Source organism: Apteryx rowi, unplaced genomic scaffold, assembly GCF_003343035.1.
Source record: "Apteryx rowi isolate R43461 unplaced genomic scaffold, aptRow1 scaffold_5, whole genome shotgun sequence".
In the NCBI taxonomy this organism is placed as follows: domain Eukaryota; kingdom Metazoa; phylum Chordata; class Aves; order Apterygiformes; family Apterygidae; genus Apteryx; species Apteryx rowi.
Genome location: NW_020450760.1, coordinates 7,594,927 through 7,618,135, shown reverse-complemented (window position 1 = coordinate 7,618,135; position 23,209 = coordinate 7,594,927). Strand labels below are relative to the sequence as shown.

Genomic DNA, 23,209 nt, shown 5'->3' with positions numbered 1-23,209 from the left:
TGCTTGAAGTGCATTAGAAAAGGAAAAAACAATTTTTGTTTGGGTTGCTCACTTGGGTTGCTTACTTTAAAGATACTTGCACAAAAATAGAACCCACATCTTGCTAATTTCTATCAATTTTTACTTGTTAAGCCAGTCTACAAGAATTTGGTATATCTTGCTCCATACTGACTAATGAATACCCCATTTATCTTTCCATTATACAAAAAGATTATGAATCTCATTTACTTCTGTGTCAGTCTTATTTTAAGGAGTCTGTTTCAACAATGCACACCAGGTGGGAAATAGGTTGTATTTGCTGAAAGGTATTTGACAAGTATTTTTGATGAAGAATTTGGAAACATTCTAATGAATATTTTTACAAAATCTTCTCCCAACTCTTCCATTTTTTCCCCACAATTTCCTACAACAATTTCTGCTCATCTCAAATCTATTTGTTGAGACTGTTATAAGCAAAACGCATCTTCAGCGCTTAAAGAAAGATTGCAACTACGCTTTTTTTTTTTGATTAAAACACTCGTTCATTTGGACAACTATAATAAAATAGAAAAAGAATTCTTATGCTCAAAGCAACCAACATTCCTTTAAAGCAACTAAAACAAAGTCAAGATAGGCATTGAGTAATTTTAATTCTCCAGATTTCATTATTCTAGCTGAAAAGTATGTTTATGGCAGATAAGTAGAAAAAAAATGGCTTTAGTGTCCCAGATTCTGCTGCCCATGAAAACCTCAGTGTATCTTGCTTTGTTTAAAAAAAAAAAAGTTTACAGCATTGTGCACTGTCTATGCTATTAGGTATAAAATAAGGATGTGTAATTGTTTCAAAAGCAGTAAACAAAGCATCACAGGCACATCCAAGTGTATAAGATTCTTTTACAGTGAATGAAGCCTTGACTGTAAAGTCAATTAAGTCCGTCTTCCATGCTATCTAGTGCATTTGACAGACAAACAAATTGATAGGCTGCGGGATTTGTATCGTTTATGGTTTTGAGCACTGTTGAAGAGCTGAGATTTCTATAGCTGCTTCAAAAAGGACAAATACTCTTTTAGCCAAACACATCAAATCACCTTCCTGATTTAGAATAACAACAATTTATATCTTTTTCTCTTCTCAAGTGCTCAGCATGTTCTAGAATGCTAATTCAATAAAATAAAGCTGTCAGCACCACTCTAGCTAACCGTAATTTTTACAGATAATGCCACTGCTAGATAGATGAAAAGACTACCTGGCATTCTCCACCGCAGTAGATGAGGACACCAGTTTTTCTTCCAAAACCAAAACTTTCTTTCTTAGTTTGGCCTCTCTGTCTTCCGCAGCTAAAGCTTCATGTGTGTAGGAGTCCTCCATTTCTAAAAGGTGATTACGCAGCCTGTCCAATTCCTGATTTAGGCGCTGCTCTTTCTCACGCAAATGCTGCATCTGTGTAGAACATATCTTAAGCTGCTTGTAGTAACACCTCTCATAAAAGTAACATAAGCAAAAATAAAATAGTTCCTTTGAAGTAAATTGCACATATCGATTATAAATGCTTTTTATAAGTTAGTGCTACCAAAAATCACTCATATAACAGAATATTATATATGCATTTTCTTATTCATTTTTCTTTTATTTTTTGCAAGTTATTTGGTGCTGTACCTCACTCTGCAGGGCACTGCTCTCCATTTGCTTCTGTTTGAGTGCCACCATTACTTGGTCCCTCTCTTGCTGAAAAGTAACAGCTTTTTCCTGCATTGATTTAACTTCATTTAACAGTTGATTCAGCTCCCCTGTCTTGCCCTGTTGAAGAAGCAAACAAGCATTTAAAATGTGACAAATGGTTCTACCAAAGGAGAGGCAGTCTCTGTCCAAAAGAACTTACTCTAAAGATGATACTGATGTACTAAGGGCAGGACCCATAGCCCTACGGCACAAAAGCACATTCAGAAAAAATATTATTTTGAAGTTATTTCACTCACACATTAATGGACAAACAAAAAGTTATTCCTAAAGACACTACAGAGATACACCGTCTTAACTGATTGCAGTGAACAAACAATATCTATCAGCCTTTTGCATTTCAGACACTTGTATACTTGAAAATTTCAATTTTTCCTCAGTGTTTGCAATCTATTCTTTGTAATATGCTTATTAGGCCGTGCACATGTGAAGCAGCAGCCTAGGCAAGTCAGCTTGTCCTGGTTTAAGAAGACTAAAAATACAAAGAAATCCCAAGAATAAAAAGACGACCTCACCCCAAAAGATTAACCTTTAATGAATCAATGAATCAGTGCAACGTCCACCACCTGTTCAGATGTCAAATTTCAATGAATAATTTTATCATTTATGTGCAATTTGCTACAACTTTACATTAACACATAAAGGAGAAGCTTGAGTATGTCAGTTAGCTAAAATTCACATGTACACCTCCCAAATAAACCGATGCATTTTCAATTATCTGAAACTTCTCAGTTTGCTTTATTATGTTTCATAAGTTGTTTTGAAAGCAGTTATTTTTACTAAATATGTAGGAAAAAAGTAAAGCAACCTTTGTTTTCACCATTAATACTCAGAAGTCTCAATTTTTTAATTTTTTTTTTTACTAATCAAACTAAGTACAGTGAAATTCTTTTGGCAGTAAAACTGCAATAAAATGGTAGCTTCCTTTTATGCCGATCTGCTTCGCGTATGCGGTGCATCTTCTGACACAGACACACAGAAAATACAAAACTATAGTTGAATACTATCTTTCACAGTTCTCCATGACCAACACAGTGTGTGGAATGGGAAGTTCTCCAATTTGTGCAAGAAGAATATCCAGCCACATGTTCCCTGCTTGTGAAATCGAAAGTCTAAGTTGCCAGCAGAAAGCTCTGCAGGCCACAGACATGCAACACACCTGGAGTACCTATCCAGCATGGATTTGTAAATTATCAGTACATTTTATATGGGCATGACTGATAAACACAAACTCCTAATGATAATTTATAGCCATTTTTCACAACATAACCATACTTTAAGACAATAAAGCTCTCCTCATTGTAACCCTATAGTATTTATTTAGAACAGGATAGGAAAAAAAGCAACTGTGAGCAGAGTTAACCATCTGTCTTAAAGTTTCCTAAGTAACTTTGCACAAAAAAAATTCCTAAATTTTCCACCTCCATCTCAAAGATGAGACTTCCAACTTGCTAATTAAAAAAGACATACATTCTTAAAAATAATGATTTTTTTGCTTTTCCAAGTACATTACATTGCAGGTTTATTTGGTAAAGTAGTTTGAAAATGCTCCAAAGAGATGCCAAATTTTACATTATAGTGGGCAGAAAAATGAATGCCAGGTTATTTTATAATGGTTTACATAAATACTAATGTTGCTTCTGATCCAAGAGTAGTAACATTGGAAAATGAAGAGGGATGTGAGAACCATAGGGAAAACAAACACTATGTATGGAGGGGGACAATTGCGAGAGAAGACTGAGGCCTGTAAACCAGAAGCAGCAAGATGAACAGAATGGGGACCTGGACAGAAAGAGCAGAGCACAGAGAAAAGGAAAAAAAGACCTGTTTGGAAGCTATGACCAGAAAACACTGTGTCCTTAATGCAGTGTCCACATTCACCCTCAGATCCTACAAGGCAAACCAAAATAGCTACACCCTGCAGTTCTGCCCTCATGTATTTGCCAAATCTACAGAAAGACTTCTGCACTTGTACTTAACTCCTAGTTCTCAAAGGAAATGCTGATTCACACATCACTTCATTAACTCAAGTAACTGCAGTTCATACAGTTTGCTATTCACCTATATGAGTATCATGATGCCACATAATTCTTTGCTCTTCTAAAATGGGTCTTAATCAAATTACACACACAGTAATTAATAAACCACCATAACTTTTCTCAGAACATATGCTTTGAAAAAACAAACACACACCCCCAAAATCCAAGTCTTCCAAATGTCAAATTGTAGAAAGAATCCATTAATTTAGTTTGTCCCATAGTTTTTGCAGTGGAGTTTCTCCAACCATAAAATGAAGATATATAAACCCATTCATCTCACAGGGACAAATGCTGTGAAGCAACAACCCTCAAAGGGATGTTGTGAAGCAATCACATGGAAATGACAGATACTAGAGGAAAGCATATGAGGAAATTACTTCTGCTGGCCTCGGCAAAATTTGAGCAACATACACTAAAAATAATGCGGGGTACTTAATGAACAACAGGGCCAAAGCAAACTATTAAGCAACTCTTCAGTAAATAAGCATTTTCCAAATGAATGAGAAATGTAGTTTAGGGCTCCAAAATTAACAGACAAATTTGTAAGTCATACACCTGCCAATTCTTTTCTTAAATTTGCAGCAGGAGGATTTTTGTTTTAGTGTAATACAACGAAGAATGAGAAACTGTTTTCTGGCAAGTACTTGATGTCTATATATACATGAAAATTTATTACCATGTGACTCACTTAAAAAGATATTCATAAATAAGAATACACATACCTGTTCTTTTTCTTTCAACAGTTTTTCAAAAGCAAGAGCTTTTTCTTTCATTGAGTGGGATTCAAATTCTTTCTCTTTCAGCATCATTGAAAACTGCATATTTGTCTCCTGAAGTGCTCGGAATTCTGTTTCTTTTTCCCTACACCTCGCAACTATTTTTTCATTTTCTTCTTTCAGTTTTCGAATATCCATTTCTAAAATTAGATTTCTTTCTTTAAGATTAGTCACAGCTTGTTTTAAAAGCTCATTTTCATTTTCTTTGTTACTAAGATTTTCACTCACAGAAAGTAACTGATCACTTTTAGATTTAATCAATATGTCCTTTTCCCTAAGGGACTTCTGTAAGACATCGTGTTTTTCTTTGATCTGCCTCATTTCTGAATCAGTCTCTTCATGACCCTTTCTCTCAAACTCTGATGCTGTAGCCACAGAATCAGATAATCGTTGATTGTTTTCCTGAAGAGTCCTAATAGTTGCATCTTTTTCTTGCAACTTTTTTTTCAGTTGTTCCAGTTCCTTCTGAAGGAGTTTCGATTCATCACTGAGTACTTCAGGAGCACTGTGTTGAATGCCTGAAGGCTGTGAAACAAAAGAAGAAGCTACTGTGACAGAGGGTGTTACCAAATCAAGTTTTCCCAGGAGGAGATCCTTGGTGTTATGTAGCTGTCCTATGCTGTGTTGAACTTGTGCCAACTCCTGGCTAAAACTTTTCAGCTTTTTCTCATTCTGTTCATAACTCTGAATCAAGCCATTATAATCTACCTGCAACTTCGAATTACTATCACTTTCAACTGAAATTTGTGCTTGAAGCTTGTGTAGCTCCTCTTGGAGGTGAGCTGACTCATGCTGCATGTTCTGAACTGTGGTCATTACCTGTTGTTTCCACTCTTCCATCTTCTTTACTTGTTGTTTTAATTTATCGCGCTCTTGCAAAAGTTTCTCAAACTGGTTACTGTTAACACCTCCCGACCCATTTTCAGTACCTGTACTGGATGTCTGCAAGACAGTCAGTAAGGTTTGGCATTTTTGACTTAGGGCATCTATTTCAATATCTTTTTCTCGAATGATACGGGATAAATTCTGAATAGTTTCCCTAAACATGTCTTGACTGCTATTTTCAAATCTACTAGATAACTTTTGATTCTCTTCTTGCAACCTTACCAAAGCTGCTTCTTTAGCAGCTACCATATCCATGATCTTATGGTACTCTGTTTTTAACTGACTGTTCTCTCTTGTCTTTTCACTAAGAACTGCTAGTACTTGTTCTCTTTCCATGACATAAGCTTGCAGCTGCTGCTGAAGACAAAGAACATCCTGCCTATAGGAAGCTGAGGAAATCCTGGCATTGAGAGCTTGTATTTCTAAGTCTTTCTCTTGAATGATTTGAGTGAGTTTGCCAACTTCATCTTTGGACAACTGATCAATTCGTTGACTTAGAGAAACATTCTTTTCGTTTAAAAGTTTAATCTCCATCTCCCTTTCTTTGATACCTTTTACCAGTCTTTCAATTTCAGCTTTAGATAAGTCATGTTTTTCATTTCCATTTTCTCCGTTAAGTGTCTGAACTTTGGTTTCCTGAAAGAGATCAGAGGAATCAGTTTGAATAACCCGTCTCTCTTTGTGCAACTGAGTTTTAATTTGTTCAATTGTTTTCTGTAAATTTTTTATTTCCTCATCTTTCTCCAAGGAAAGTCTTTCATGTGTGACATTCATTTGTTCACGCTGAAATTTAGACTCATCTATTTCTTTTTTTTGCTCCTGCAAAGACTGCTGAAGTTGCACTGTTTTTTGATTCTGATCTTCTATTATTTTTTTGAGAACTTCTATTTCCTCTTCAAGATTATTCTTTATCACTTTTAACTGTGTTACCTCACTTTCAAGTTCAATAATAATATCTAGAGTTTTAGGCTCAACCATGGGTAGAGACCTACTCTGCTGATCCTTAAGACGTTCAATTTCTTCTTTCAAATGATTATTTTCTTCCTTCATAACTGCAAGACTTTTGTCTTTTTCCTCTAAGTTTTGTTTTAAGACATCCTGCTTTTTTGAATCTTTAATATATTCCTCAAGTTCCTGTTGTACCTGTAAGGCTCGATTTTTAAATTTTTCAATAAATACCTCTTTTTCTTTTATGAGTTCTGTCAACTGCTTCTGTCCTCCTAAACTGGTAGTCAACATCTCTTTTGTTTCTTGGTGATCAGCTTCCATCTGCTCAATGTTCCTTTTGAGTTCTGCAATCTTAAAGTCTTGCTCCTGATTGAGTTTAACTAGGCGCTCATGTTCAAGCTGCAATGCAGTGGTATCCATATTACGTGCATTTGATAATTCCTCAATAGTTTGCTCGTACTTGCGTGCTTGTTCCAATAGCCGTTTTTCAGTCTGGTTTAATTCAGTTTCCAGTTGTCTTTTTTCCATTTTCAAAGCCTCCGTGACAGTGTCTTTTTCTAATGAAACTTTATCCTTCTCAGAAACGGCATCACTTAGCTGCTGTTTTAGTTCTTCGCAGGCTGCTATCAACACTTCATTTGCTAGTTTGAGGTCAGACATAGATTTCTCTAAGTTTTCATTTAGTTGTTTATATTCTGAAACGTTGTTCTGTAGTTTTGCAATTTCTACTTCTCTCTCTTTAAGAGCCAGATCTTGACAACTGTCGTTAGACTCCGGATTCTTTTTTTCTGTTAACTTGCTCAAGGATACAGAAAGTTCCTCCTCTCTTTCTTTTAGTCTCTGCTGCAATTCTGTAATTTCTTTTTTATTATGCAAGTTACAGTCCTGGGCTTTCCTTAATTGTTCCTGCAGATCTTTAATATTATCTTGAAGCTGCTGCTTACTTACATGCAAATCATTAAGAGCATATGAACATTGGCTTAGTTTTTCTTTATGACTATTTAACTCCTTAATAGTTTCCATCTTCTCAATTTCTAGTTTTGATACCTTCTTTCTTTCAAAATCTATGTCACATTTCAGCTGTTTCAAGACACTATCAATTTCTGTATATTGTTTTGACAGCTGTTCTTTCAGTGTAATCATATGCTAAAATGAACACAAACAAGAATTCATTAGAAGAAAAGAAGAATCAGCAGAACAATGGACTTCATTCATTTTTATCCTTTGGACAATGAAAATTTTGATTTGAAACAAAGTTCCTTACTTAAAAAAATAAGTTGGCAAGCAGTATCAAGTAATCATTGCCAAATGAATGAAAAAACAAACATCAAACATGAATAAACTGCATTTCACTAAAAAAACACCACCACCTCCACCCCCCAAAAAACCCCAACCACCCAAACCAAGAAACACAGAAAGACGTTATGTGTCAACATTTGTCAGGGCAATTAAAGCCATTACGCAGTAAACATTCACTACTTAAAAACAGTCAGGCACTAAATCCAAATAACAAGTTACTCAACTGAATATATATCTGCATATTCTATTTAAAAAAATAAGCTCAAGCAAGAAATTTAAACACAATTGCTGGGATTCACTTGATAGGAAAGTATTTTAAATGTTCAGTTCCACAAAGTAAACAATATTGGAAAAACATGGCTTGCAATAATATGTTTAATGATCAGTTGTATTAGGGCAGTGACAAATGACCAACATTACATTTTGATTACATATTATTGGTGACCTCCTTTGCTCCACAAATGTTCATAGTATGAAGAACTTGTAACAAAGTAGCTAAACTATTCAACAAAACTAAATTTGAAAAAAGGTAAAGAGGATGTGTGTCATGCGTACTGTCATAAGACAGAGATCAAAATGTTAGCAGGATAAAAACAGCTAGAAGTCTTGCAAGAAAAAAAGTAATTTCTATTTGACAGGAAATAGGAAAGAAGCATTCATTTTGGGCATCTGACGTTATTTCTTTCCCAGTAACAAATGGTTTTGTTGCACTTCCGAATTTTGTATCAGCCCCTCTTTTGGCAGGGCAAGGAATAAGGTAAACCACTGGTCCTGTAATTATTCTATTGACACATCGGATAACTTATATCCCTGATATGTACATGCAAAGCTCAACTTAAAAGATACCACCCCCGCAAACATCTAATTTACCAGTTCAATAATTAATTGCAGTATTTTTTACCTGAGTAGCTTCTTGATTCTGCTTGTCCAGTTCTTCCAACTCTCCTATTAAGGTTTCTCTTTCAGCAATACTTTCATTTAATTCATGCTCTTTTCTTTCCAAATCTTGCCTTAACCGACTTAATTCTGAATTCTGATCCTCAGTATATGTAGAAAGAATATTTTCAGTTTTATGCTGCGCATTTGTCAGTTCCTTCTGAAGTTCCTCCTTAAGTTAAGGAAAAAAATTCTAAATATTAGACTTTGGCTTGCTGAAATGTATAAAGTGTTTAGATTTCAGATGGTTTCTTTCTTCTTAAGCAATAAAAGCAAAGCAGTCATTTTTTGTATCAGAACCCTTAAGCCTACATGAATATCATCCCAGTTGAACGTTCTTCACTGTGAAGTCTTTGTCTCTAACATCCGTACAAACACAATGACTTTCTCATCACAAAGGTTAGCAGTGCAACCTACAGGTTTCTGCACAGAAGAAAACCGTGGCCTGACAAGTGAAGCTGCATCCACCTCTGAGGTGCAGATCCCCAGCTGGGATGAACTGTCACATCTCTTAGGAATACCCTAAACACACACTATGCTGCATGGTGGGAGGGGAAGTTTTAACCAAGAACACCTGAAGAACATTATTATGAAAAATGCCATGGGTATACTTGAATCCATGCAAACCACAGAAGACCTCAGTTCAAAATATTCCTGGATACAAAATAAACTAAGCCAAATCTCTCAACCCAAGGTTTATGAGGGACTGAGTCAACCCTGCCAAAAGCTAAGCCTACGTTCCACACAGACTGTATGGTCCGCTGCTTAATTTAATCAGCAAGATGGAATGTAATATTATTACAGCAGGAAGAAAAAAATTTTTAGAACTGACGACAGTGTCTACACCGAAACGTGGCTAAGTAGATTGAGAAAAGAGGTGAAAAATAATGACAGATTTTACAGAATACCATTCAATGCTAGTGGTTCTGAAGCCCTTGATTATAATATAATGAACTAATTCAGAATACTTAGCAGAATAAGAATCAATTCTATAAAATGGTAAATGAAATAGATCTACCTTATGTAAAATACAGCTTCTGAAATGCAGTATTTCATCAAATAAACAAGAAATATTCCACAATGCCACATCGTATTAAAAAATGCTGAGTTTTCCCTTTCAGTAGGTCAAGTGAATACACTTTCAAGCAAGTAAAATATAAGAATGAAATCCTTAACTGAAAGGCATGTAATAATAAAAGTCATAAGGACCTTAGAACAGGTGTATGTTGAGATGTTATACTTGACTGATGTGTTCACCCAACTGCAATAATTAGTTAATACCAACTACATTTAGAATAAAAATAAAACAAAGTACTATTTTTAGTATAGGTTTCAGAATATTTTAATGCTTTGTCTATACTGCACAAAATATGTAAACACAGTCCAGAAAACTAATATACATACCTTTTCTTTTCTCAGATTTAAATTTTCTTCTTTAAGAACCTGTAGATCTAGCATAAATTCCTGAATATCCTTCCCCATACCAGCGAAACTGTCAGCCTATAAAAAAAGCACACAATCTGTATTTAAACACTGAAATGCTTCAGATGAGGATTCCAAGTATTTAAATAGCACTACTTGTAATCAGGCTGCATTAGTAAGTATTTACCTGCCGAGGAACACGGAAGAATAAACACATATATGATATGAACATAGCTTTATAGTATCTAAAGTATTATCTATCTAGTAATTCAAGTCCACGTTCAATTAATACTGTAGGACTATATGTTAGAGCACCTTACATAATTATGTGGTAGGAGGAACACCAATAGTTTTCTTTAACACAGTAGGCTGTGGGGTTTCACAAATCATAATATATTATTTCCATCACTTCCATATGTAATTATAAAATTAATCTACAATTATTTCCTTGATTACAAGATTACTTATATAGAAGCATGAAAGCTTCAAAAAATTTACAGTGCTAAGAATGTGTTTTCCCAGTTATTGTTACGAATTTTTTGTCGACATAATTTTCAAATTGTTTTACCTGATTTAAACTTGAAAGTCTTGCTATTTCCTTTTCTGCTTCTATAAGAGAAAACAAACAAAAAAATTGATGTGCTACTTCCCAAACAACAACGAAAAACAAACAATTCTCCCACCTTGCCCCAACATAGCTCCATTACCCAGAAGAGAGAACGGTTTCACATTGTTTTGTGATGGTTTATATATATATATTTTTTAAGTGTCAACGCTATAGAAGATTCATATGTACCATCAATAACCACCACAAAGTACAGCACTATTTTTACAACCGAATCCACATTAGAAGGACTTTGGTGCTATAGTGTATTAGTTACACAATATTAAAAGATGTTCTACATATAGATATACTTGTAAAATAGATATATTGCACTGTCTCTTACAGAGAAGATATTAGCATCAGACTGCCTTTACACACAAAAATTGTACTTTTGGAATTTAAAGAAACAACTTCTATTCTAGTCAGATGTATTTACATTTAAAGAAAGAAAAATCCTATCAAACAGTTGGCAGACACATTTATTTAGCTAACCAGAAACCCCTACAATCATCATGCTAGTCCTAATTATGTTTTCTTTTCTGTTGCCCTCACCTTAGTAGTCAATCTTTTGCTAAAACAGCAGTTTTCAGTTACAACTTTTAAAAATAAATTCTGAGCATTAAGAGTGGAAACTTGTGAGGATATGATTAACACACACACACTCCATACCTAACAGTGCTTGCTGTAGTCTGACGACATCTTCTGGAAGTAGTGATGTCTTTGATGGGAACTTCTTCTCCTGTTCTTTCAAGAGAGCATCTTGCTCTGCAACAGAACTTTGAAGCTTACTAAAATCAGATTTTAGACTTTCATATTCTTGCGTTATTTGGATTTTTTCCATCTTAATCAATTCTTGCTCTTTCAGCAGAATTCTTTCTTTTTCTTTGGCAGAAGACAGTTTGTGATTTAATTTTTGTATTTCATCCTCTAGGTCCTTTATAATCTGCAGGTCCTTTACTTTTCCAGCATCTAGAGTCTGAGCATTCTTTTCCTGTTCACTTATTTTAGAATCATCTGTGGCATCAGTGCTTAAGCCACCTAAAAAGCAAAAAAGATTAAGTTTGCAATACTAACCAAAACCAGCTCTGTAGATCTTTTATCTAAAAGTCTCCTTTTCCTACCCTTCTCCTGACAGCAGGAGATAGTCTAAAATGGAGATATGATCGTCACGTAAAAAAAAAAAAACCCCCCCCCCCCCAAAAACACATTTGAAGTAATGCCATACATATGAGTGATCTGATAAACAGCTCTTCAAATACTTAACACATCCCCGGCTCAAAACAGTTTTGAAAGTTAGGAGTTACAAGATGGAGGTCGATCATGTTTGAATTAAAATATGCTTGACCAGGAAATGTGGGGAAGGTAACAGAAGCTAATTATCAGGAAGTCCCTCAATTTCCTAAGATTAATTTACTAAAAAACAGCTAATCCACCTTGATGCAAAATCACTATTTATATTTTATTTGATTTTAAAGGGTTGCTAAATGGCTGTCAGAGAGTATAATACTTTGCATATGCAACACATTTTTGCTAGGAGATCTTAAAAGCTCAAGAATGCATCTCCTATCAGTTTCAGGTGGCTGCAAGGACTAAAGCTTACTTGATAATCTCTTTTGTTTTGTTATGTGTTTGTGCAAAGAAAACCCTAAAGGAGACCTAATTGACAAGACTATGTATTTTTATATAATATGAAGGACTTGCACAACACAATGAAAAGTTTCTTATGACAATTACTGCGCTTCTCCTACAATCTAGCCATGCCATAGGTACACACATGGTCCTTACTGCAACCTATGAGCTTCAATCAAGGGATCCAACTTGGACATACTACTTCTCAACAAAACTATTTTTGTGCTGAAACGTTCTCATCTCCAGCACTGCACATCTCTTCCACTTCTATATTCAGTTAAAAAACAGGAAGTGTAGAATTTAGAGTGTAAAATTTGATATAAAGAAAATGACTGTCTAAATCGATAGACGTTAGAAACTGAAATGCTATCACTCCAGTGTTCAACCCAAGCGCAGTGTGTATAAGATATCAGGATGTGTCTGAAGCATAAAGCTGACCTAAAGTTTAAATTCAGATTTCTAAATACCATGTATTTGACATGTATTACACTGTTCATAATATACATATTTTATGCTTTAACCAGAATTCACTGCATGTTAAATCAGAAAACAACAACAAAAAAAGCACGTGGTAAAAAACACCTTGCTGTAGCTGATTCTCAAGTTCTTCAATTCGCTCCTCATATTCACTCAGCTCTTCTCGATGCCGACGACTTATCTCTACTAGCTTTTGTCTGTGTGCATCTTGCAATACTGAAAGTTCATGCTGATGCTCATCTATTTCTTGACTTAAACTCTGTTTGAGTTCCTAAAGATATTGTTAGATAAACAGAATGTTAAAATATAGTACACGACCTTAAGCAAGAAACAATACAAAAGAAACAAACTTTTCCCAGTAAAATTAAAGTATTTCTCATAGAAGAGGTTGTTTCTTGTTTTGTTTTTTTTTAATATTTAAAAAGGTATTCCTTTAAAAACAGTATGTTGTGTACAATAGCAAGTATTAAAAAAGTCTATAGAGATTACAATTTTAAGTCATAGGAAGTGGATATAGCAGGACATATTTTTAGCAACTTTCAAGTGTGACATGAAAATCTGTATTTGTTTCTTCAATTAAAAAAGGGCCAAAGTATTTCTGAGAATGCAGGTAAAAAGTATTTTGAGCATTTAAAATTCATTATCAGAAGTCATGAACTGTTTCTGAATGTTGACTGCCCCTACAGCTGCTAACATCACCCTTTTAAGCTTAACTATTATATTCAGCAAGTTATATAAACACACTCTCCCCTAGATTTCAAAACAAATCCAATCATTTTGAGAGAGCACAGGAACATTTCAGCCAGCAGAACAGTTAAGTCCCCCCCCCCCAACACACATTATTTAATAGAAGAAATGTGAGTCCCAGTGCTGTAAATATTTTTAACTTTATTCATGAAAGTCTTGCTGTATCCAAACCTTTAAGAATAAAGGGTAAAAGAGGACTGGCTTGTCAAAATTGTCATCTTACCTTAATGATATTTTGCAGTTTACAGACTTCACTTTGTTCTGCATCATTTGCCCCTTGCACTTTGGAAGGCTAGGTAAGAAAAGAAAAATATCATCTCCATGTGGAAATTGTGATAAATACCTAGTATTTTTCATGTAAGCACTTCATCTATAGGATAATCAAAGGCAGAAAACAAAGAAGCCACAGTGTCTACCATGGTATCATTTTAAGATTATCAGGATTACTAACAAGAAGCAAAGTTCAAATCTACAGTAACTTCGCTCAGAAAAAAAAGGTAATTTTAATGGAAACATTTTAGTTTTCCATCATTTTTTTCCCCCCATTGCCTGCAAATGTGTAAAAGTTGGGGGGCGGGGGGGCTGTTACTATTGCACCTAATAACAAGGTTGCTTCATTTTACTTTGGTATTTCCACATGGACCAAGTAGTATCTCTGAAATCAGACAATAGCTTGAGAAACGATGACTCACATCAACAGCAGCTTGAATGATTATATTCTTTCTTGTCTCAGCAGACCACAAGTTGTAACTGACATATCAAGCAGTGAGAAAAGAGCAAGGAAAAATAATATGCAAACATGTAACTATTACTTTGAACAGTACTGTGCTGTCAATAAATAATCAATAGCATAGCCAGGAAGAAGAGGAGTATTTTTAAAAAACTGCATAAAAATTAAACCCTGAAGTAGGACTAATATTCGGGGTAAATGTTTATGGAATGCTTTTCCTAACTCAACAGATCATACTTAAATGCATTTTTAAAAAACATTTGGAAAATAGTCACTCAGTGTGCTCAATGTGTCACCAACCACATAGGCAAAAAAAAGACTGAAATACTACGTTTCACCTCTTCCATCAAATCATGGTTCTATAAATTGAAAGCATAAAATTTCAAAAAACTCGCTCCAGGAATGCCAAATGCACTGAAAACATGAATCCAGAGGCATGGAGGGGAGTGAGGTGAATCACTCACCTGTGCAATCTGCTTCCAGTGGTCGACCTCAGATTCAAGCCTAGAAACTTCATTGGACAATCTGTTTATTTCTTGTTGTGACCAGATTATATCTCCAAAATCCATGTCATCATCTTGAAAACCTGAGGAATGTCTAACCACTGGAACAAAGGAAGCTGATGTAGTGGCTGGTGGCAAAACACCAGCTCCTGGCTGTGCTGACTGAGCAGCTGTCTGTACCTTCTGCAATTGCTCCTGTAGTGCATTCTGTCTAGCTTTTAGATGGCTGATTTCCACCTGAATATACAGAATACAGTGTATTGTTTCAGTAAGAAGAATATCAAAATATATTCTACATCATTCCTTTTAAATGTAAACCAACCAACCTATCCCACACTCCCCTCACCATTAGTTGCTGAAAATTTTTACTAAAGAAAAAAGGAAAACAAACACTCTCCTAATGGAGAAAAGCAGTCTTAGCAAACTTGTTACAAAATATCTCACACTAAGTTTTAATACTTTTTAGTTAAGTATTTCTACACCTTTATCAACAAAAGATTTTGGTGATTTTTCAGCAGCCAAGGTACCCAAGTCCTATGGCAATATTCAGGCTAACAAATTGTACAATAAATTAAATTTTTCAAGGAGGGTTTTAAGATATGAAAATTAAGCAATATATGATGTTTCTCAAATCATTTATATTACGCTCAACATTTCAAAATATTGCAAATGTACTTATTCACATCACACTGAAATTAGCTGCATACAATTTTCCTTTAACACCTGTATTATCATATTTAAATGAGCAAAATATTACATATCTCAAAATTCTGCTTCCTCTAGTTCTCGCATACATTTATAAATAAAGCAGAAGTAAAACTCATTTTGTGTAATATTCTTGGCATATTGGCAATTTTCTTAACTTAAAAGGCCGTGAAAACTCACATTACACAGTAGTTCATAGAGCTGATCCATTTACATCACAAAGATGCACCTTCTCAAGTTATGAAAGCTAGCTCTGTTTCAATTGCACACTTTAAGATAAATAAATGATATCCACAGAGGAAAATAACTGCTTCAAATGAGTATTTCCTCCTCTGTTACCTTCCTTAACAAAGATAACTGAAATAGAAATACAAAGTTAAAGTATCCTTTCTCACAGTGATAATAAAAAGGATAGGAATTCTGATATACACATGATATTTCTGAAGAGTTTTCTCATTTATCTTCTGGCAGCTGTGACTGTATTACATGATTCAATGAAATTTATGTCTTAGTCTCTACATTAATAAATGAAGAAAACATATTAGTATATTTACAACTGTGACTGATACTTCTACTGAAAAGGCACATATTAAAATTAAACAAAAATACTAATCAACATAATACATAAATGTATTGGACATACTTACTCAAATATTTTACTCTGTATCATACCTCTTTTTGTTGTAGCTGATTTCGGTACTCTATAGACAACTGCTTTATTTGAAGCTCTGCTGATTCATGCTTTTCTTCTAAATCACTACAAACTTTTTTCAGTCTCTCATTCTAGCAGAAATGAGAAATGGATGTTAATAAGTTCTGAACAACTAGTTCTTACAGAACTAGAAAAGCAGAAGGTTGCTAAACAGTAAAAAAAAAAAAAAGTAATTAAATAATAGATTTTTCATGTTATTTCACTCAAAACGCATGGTAAAAGTAACTCCATATGTGGGCCGAAAATCATTTTCATGTCCAAGCTTTCCAGTTTACATAGCGCAGACTTTATTTAGTTCACACTCAAAGGTCTGTGGTGACCAGAGGTAAATGCCAAGAAGAAAAATTTCAGAGCTGAATTCATCTTCATATGATGGACAGCATTGAGAGGTGGAATTTTAGAACAGCCACAGAACATAAACTGGAGCTAATATCCATACAGTCCAGTATCCTGTCTCTGACAGTGGCCAATAGCAGATGCTAAGAGCCTAGAAAGAGGACAAGCAAAAACTGTTACCTCCCAATATACTCTCCCACCTTCACACTGCTCTTAAGGGCGGACGAAGCACAAGAAGGTGGCTGGTTTACAGCCACAAAATCACAAGACCAACAGGTCCTACTAAAAGGACACAGTTACTTGCCACATGAGTACAAGGGATTTGTAAGCAGTCATAGAAGAGCACGAGCTTCTGTAGCTATGTCAAAAGGACTGTACAGTAGGCAACATGGACACAGTGCCGTATCAGGGAGCACATCCTCTAGACTTCAAAGCTTGGCGCAAAAAATACTGCCGAGCACAAGAGCAGGCATTCTAGATTTGCTTTGATTTATGGTCATATATAAAACACAATAAACCACTTAACTCTTTACCAGTTAAAACTTATCAAAACTTAAAAGAAATTTGCATTTGAGAGCTTCTCAGAGCCAAAGTCTACTGCTAAGGTCCAAGCCCCAGTGCACAAATTTGCCCCTCTAACTGTGATGACAGTTAGTCACCAAAGAAAAGAGCAAGGTTCTACTACCATTGCCATCTTTGCCATCCAGAATTTCCCAAGGATGAGCACCTTCAGTGCAATATTTCATCTTGATCAGCCACACTTAATTTTTATTTATTGTTTTTAATTACAGTAAATGTATTCCAAAATTTCTTACTTCTGATTTCTGTGCTGCATTAATACTTTCTACTTCTCTGAGTCTAGAATTGGACACATGGAGTTCTGTTGCTGCATCTGAAAGAAAAATGAAAATTTTCAGTTTTGTTAAACTACTTAAAATCTGTTACGTAGACATTAAAACCAAAGTTATTAACAAATATTTTTACTCTAGACTTCTTTAATGTTTATTCCTATGCAAATGTCATTCATAAGCCACTTTTAACAGAACACTGTCAAAATTATTTTTCAGACCACAGAGTCTTTTGAACCTTAAATAGTTTTCTCTTATCGAGGCTTTCAGTTCAGATCACAAAACTACTGGAAAAATGCAAAATTAAACTTTAAAATAAAGAAAAAGTATTTACTTGACTGCTTTGTATCTCTGAATCTGCTCTTCATTTAGGACACACACAATGGTGAGATTGACTAAAATTTCAAAAATGCAAATCACCAAAAAAAAACAACAAAAGACCAATCTTGCATCCATTAAGAAAAAAAAACAAACATGAAAACTCCACAAGACATACACATAATTTGACCATACCAATTTATATAATACAAAAAGCACATCATTCTGTCCCTGGATACTTCAGTGATCATTGTTCCTCCAACAGGCTATGCTTATTTCTCCTTGGTCCCACATTTTAATGGAAGGAAATAACATTTTTCCTTTTATAAATGAAGAATCATATATAATTGGCTAGACAGCAACACTGGCAGTCTTTGAAAATCTGAAATAAATATGAACATCCAAGTAATTATTGTTTTTTAATTTCCCACGCGCTGTTTAAGGTGGTGCTCAAGTGCTGCAGAGGCAACAATCTGCCCACAAAACCAGTTAAAGTGAAGATGCTGAAGTCTATAATCTGCAAACATCATCATAATTTTGGCTGAAAATCAGACAGTGGATATAAGGGGTGACATCAAAAAAAAAAAATCAAGGTAAAAAGGAAGGAAGGGAATTGCTTGAAAAGTGTTCTTTAGGCCATATGGTATGCAAAGATCTTTATGGGAGCAGAAGAGTATTTAGATGTCATTGGGTAGTTACATCCTCAAGAAAGTAAGGCTACTATCCCATAAAAGACTTAAATACAGCAAAGCCATTCACAGCAGTATCTAACAGTCAAGCACATCTGGAAATAACTGCTGAACATTAGCCATCTCTCACATAAACAGAGGCACAAATCCGTGAATTGGAATCTCAATTTGTCTTTTTTAAGGGTAAAAGAAATGCATCAGATGACTACACAGTTCAGAAGTGTAAAGTAAGTTTCTAAACTAAACTAATACAGGTTTTGGAATTTAAAACAATTCTGAGCAAATGTTTTAGAACTCAATGAAAAGGGTAACTTTTTCTCAGTCATCCGAATAAGTTTCTCTCTTCAGAGCATTTTAACCATATAAAAGGAAAAAAATTAGCCCGGTAGTCTCCGCCTAATCACAAGATAATGTCTTTATACAATACCTTCACAATTGTGAAGCTGTGAACTACGTAAAATTGTTTAATTTGACATTCTAAGATGAGCATTTAAAAGTCACAGCTGTTCTTTGTGGTTGCTATTGTTAATGCTTATTTTAGAATATTTATTTTTCAATAAGTTATATTTTCAGGATGGTAAATAACATTAGTAAAATTAACTTATGGGTATGTATCACTATGTTTTTCAAGAAAAATCTAAAGTTTTATTCAAAAGCTCTTAAAAAAGGTATTAATGAAAAATAAGAAAATACTATATTCTAGAATAAATTTAGTTACTTAATGGAACATCTTACTCTGATACCTCAGCTTTTTTTTTTTTAATCATTTTTGCTTCTAACCTCTATAAGACAAGGATCACGTTCTCCTACTTGGCTGCAGGAGAATGGTAGGACTCCACTGGATTCTATGGGCCCTACTGAAATGTAAATAACAAAAGCATCAATTACACTGGACTTTTGCCTGTGTGACACGTCAGACTCCAGACCACAAACAGAGGCAAAAAATGCTATACTGCTACTCTGCAGTTTTATAAAGCCACTGTTCCTCTAAAAGCAGCTAATCGACTGGAGTTTTAGATAAACTAAACAAACAGAAGACTATTTGGCAGAAGACTTACGAGCTTTCATCACCGATAATGCAACGACTCATACGTTCAATTCAGAAACTTCAGAGCAAAAAAACCAGAACAGATTTACCTTTTACATTACAGCGTGTAAATACGTTTGCTTATTCCCCAGCTACTGAGATCACGGGGCAGAATAAAAACAAAAACAAACCAAGGGGAAGCAGCAGCTCCCTCGAAAGGCACCAAGCCGATGTCTACCAGAACTGCTCTGCTCCCTCCCTGACATCGGCGGCAGCCGGCAGGTGCAGCCAGCACGGCCGCAGGAAAGGCACCCCCGCGAAACCAGGCCTGTTCCGGGGGCGCTCGGAGCCGCCACCCGCTGCCCGGAGACGCCCCAGCAAAGGCCCCCCCGCCGCCGGCCCGGCTCCCCCAGCCCCTCTTACCGCCCACTTCCTCGGCGCCCTCCAGCAGGATGTCCTTGGTGAAGCTGGAGATCTGGCCGGTGAGCGAGGACAGGCTGCCCCCCACCTGCCCCAGAGACTGGCCCAGCCCCGAGCCCAGCCCGCCCAGCCACGACGCCATCGCCGCCGCTCCGCCGGCCCTGCGGCCGCCGCGGGCCAAGGGGCGGCCGCCTCCTCCCTCCCCTCGCCAGGGAGGCCGAGGCTCCTGCTGGGGGCTTAGCGGACCGGTCCCGGCGCCCCCTCCGCCAGCACCGCGCGCATCCCCTCGGCACGGCCCCGCTCAGCGGCTCCTCCCGGCAGCTCCAGGCACTGCCACCTCGACGGCCGCCATGACACCCCCTCCCAGCCTCCGCCGATCACCATCGACGGTCACCGCAGTCGGCTAGAGCGCCCGCGCGGCGGCTGAGACGTGTACCCGGCAGCAGAGGATGCCGGGATAGTGGTGGAGCAGCGAGGCCCGGCGCGCGGCCCTGCGCGCGCGCGTCTGGCCAGGCCGAGGCGGGGCGGGGCCGTTAACGGCAGCGGCGGCCGCGCGCGTGGGGGCGGCAGGGAGAGTCGAGGCGGAGGCAGCACCACTCCGAAACGCCAGCGGGGGCCTCGCTCGCGGCTGCCGCGCTCGCAGCCCACCTCAGACGGCTGCCGCGGCCGCCTGCCCTCCCCCCATTTGGCTATCAAACGAATTATAGCCAATTTTAAATCTGAACGCTTAAAAAGGCATTTTAGTCAGTCAGCGCCAGGAGCGTCCCAGCTTTATCGTTGCTCTCTCCAGGACTTTGTGCCATGCACCTGCAAGCTGTTAATGAAGTATGGAAGAGCAGGGGAATGAAATACGGTCTCAGGGATAACAGCAGGGTTTTCCCTTGTGAGGCAACACAAAAACTAGCTTTTTGTTGCTTTAATTTCCCTGGGATGTGCTGTTCCGCAACAAGCCTCGCTTCGGTGTGGCTTCTTGCTGCTGTCTGCCCATGAAAAGCCAAGTTTGGGACACCCCTCCTGTCCCATGGATGCAGTGCACGTGCCCAGGGCGTTTTGTTGAGGTTTCAGGGGGAGTGCTGTTACGGATCCCGGCTGTAAATGGCTTTTTCTCTCCAAGGAGCCATCAGCAGGCACTGCCCGCAGTCTGCAGTTCCTGCAGTGCTTGCTAGGGCAGGCCAGGAAACGAGGTTCGTTTCACAGAATGCGTAAAATGTTGCAAAGGGCTTTCTTCCCCTGGAGCGGAACTGAAAACGCGGTGCTTTTTCCTTTTGACTCTGAGCCTCTCCAGCTGCGCCTCCTTATCAGCAGACTGCCTGCAACTGGTGTGTCTCACCACTTCTTAAACAAACTTTTAGTGCGAAAATGCAGTTGGAGGAGGTCGGAAGGTGTCATGGTGGAGCCGTGCCGGTGATCACCGGCTGGTGAGACCGGCAGGGTTGCCCTGCCTGCGCAACGCAACGACTGAAGAAGCCCGTCTCTAACATCAGCACATGACGGTGCCAGAAAGGCATGTAGACAAACAGGCCAACTGCACCACAGACACGTCATCCTAGGTGTAAATTTGGGTCAATAAAGCCCTGTGATTAACATGAGCCTGACCCTTAATACATACACATACTCAGGTAGCGTGCCATTAATAAAACACAGGATCCAACTGTAAATGCTACAAAAATAGAGACATTTTGTATTCTATTTTTACAAAATATATATGTTCCTAAAATCTAAGCCTCTTCTGCTTTGGATGTAGACATTCCTTGACAAGACGGACACTTGATTTGATTTCTAACCACTCCCCTGGCACTGGTCTGATTCAAAGTTCTTTCTCTCTTTGATCAAATGAGGTTTTTAAAATATTTAGGGAGTACAGGGAGTATTGCATTGCTACAGACAATGCAGTGTTAAAACAGTAAGAACGATACTGATATAAAAATCTGATATTGAAAATAAAATATGGGGCAGTTAATTCATCACTACTTTCAAATTAATAACTACAGAAAATGATTAATCATTAAAGATTGGTAACAAAGATTGGTAACAGGAAGCTCAGAAGAAAGAACATGTCACAGTTGAAATCTTAACATTTTTACAGAGGAGCTGAAAACGTAACAGGCACAAAACATGCTCCAGAGTTAGATACTACCAGAGCACCTTACCAGAAGGAAGAAGTTGTTTGTTGCTTCCCAAACCACGTCTTGCTGAGCCTTGGTAAATGGTTCGTAGCTGGCCTGCAAAACTGCATTGCCTTCTCAGCTCTACTGTCCACAGTCTCTCACAGGCAACTTTGAGGTTGGCAGGAGCACATGGTCCAGAAGTTTTGAAGGAACAGAAATAGCTGTTAGTTTTAACAGTATTCTATTAATGGTTGCTTTCCCTCTTCCCCAATGAACAATTTTTCCATCAGGTTTAGGCATTACAAAATTTTAAACTTAGTATTATATTTACCACCCTTATAATTAGCTATTATAAAAAAAAAAAATAGTACTCATCCACTACTTCAAACCCATTTCTCTCTCCAACCAGTATAAAATATACCAGAATTGTGGAAAGTATATAGTGATATAGTATGAAATGTAAATGTGTATCTTAATTGGTTTTGTTAATTTTGATTTAAAACATCATTTTAACATAGAATTAATTTCCTCTAATTAACAGTAATGGCAAAAGGAGGGACCCGGGCATGCTATCAAATACTTCGTGCAGTTTAAGATGCTCGAAACGCCTTATACCAAGATTCATTTTAATATAAAGTTAGGTGTTTGTATGAGATGAAAGATGTATCATCTTTTCCAGTATTATTTGATTAACTCATTCTTTGGAGAAACTCTTAAATTATTACAATAAAATCAGGGATGTCCTTCAGACTTTTCAAAATATTTAAAGATGATAAAAATATCTCCTACTTTGGTTCATATTATAATGCTGAAGTAAAGCAAGAAGCCAAGAAAGTAGTACAGAGGTTTTTTTTTCCCCTCTTTTTAAAATTATTATTCTTGAAAAACTAGCAACTTACTTTTTAGCTGATTGACTTCACCTGCTATTGATAACAGTATACACAGAAATCACCCACTATGGTTTGTGGGTTAACTAAGCTGCGGATGCATTATGCCATGAAAAGAATGCGTGTTCTTGTAGCAAAACCACAAACGTATTAGACTATTTTAAAACTGTAATGCAAACAATTTTTGAAGATGTAGTGTAAATAACAATCACCACCAACTTTCTCACTAACAGGAATGTTTTCACATAAATCTTGAAACATCAAGAGATGAAAAAGTATCAGTGATGATGAAATGTCAATTATTAAAATTAGCCCACTGTTAATGCATATACATAGCATCTGATCCAAAGCCCACAGATGTCAAAGATGAGATCTTAATGTCTGATGGTTCTGTGTCTGACCAACATATAAGGGAAAGCCCGTATGCAAATAGTCAAGGGAAAAATA

At 36.9% G+C, this 23,209-nt stretch overlaps 1 protein-coding gene across 8 annotated transcripts in view; it reads right to left on the bottom strand.

The window, feature by feature from the left end:
* TRIP11 (thyroid hormone receptor interactor 11) overlaps positions 1 to 20,164 on the bottom strand; it is a 32,745-nt gene extending 12,581 nt beyond the window's left edge. For 2 of the 8 annotated variants that reach the window (XR_003255723.1, XM_026079333.1), the window contains exons 1-13: positions 19,771 to 20,164; positions 17,281 to 17,357; positions 16,090 to 16,200; positions 14,674 to 14,949; positions 13,703 to 13,771; positions 12,838 to 13,003; positions 11,296 to 11,664; positions 10,591 to 10,631; positions 10,005 to 10,100; positions 8,566 to 8,772; positions 4,479 to 7,511; positions 1,637 to 1,777; positions 1,227 to 1,420 (exon numbers count right to left, since the gene is read on the bottom strand). Coding sequence is in view for 6 of the 8 variants with exons in the window: in XM_026079333.1 (XP_025935118.1) it covers positions 1,227 to 1,420; positions 1,637 to 1,777; positions 4,479 to 7,511; positions 8,566 to 8,772; positions 10,005 to 10,100; positions 10,591 to 10,631; positions 11,296 to 11,664; positions 12,838 to 13,003; positions 13,703 to 13,771; positions 14,674 to 14,949; positions 16,090 to 16,200; positions 17,281 to 17,357; positions 19,771 to 19,909 (4,919 nt within the window). In the remaining 2 variants the exon portion in view is untranslated. Of the gene's footprint in view, positions 1 to 1,226; positions 1,421 to 1,636; positions 1,778 to 4,478; positions 7,512 to 8,565; positions 8,773 to 10,004; positions 10,101 to 10,590; positions 10,632 to 11,295; positions 11,665 to 12,837; positions 13,004 to 13,702; positions 13,772 to 14,171; positions 14,230 to 14,673; positions 14,950 to 15,597; positions 16,010 to 16,089; positions 16,201 to 17,280; positions 17,358 to 19,770 lie in introns of those variants that run through there. The other 6 variants (XM_026079332.1, XR_003255724.1, XM_026079328.1 and 3 more) reach the window with 6 other exon arrangements.
* Positions 20,165 to 23,209: the final 3,045 nt, after the last annotated feature.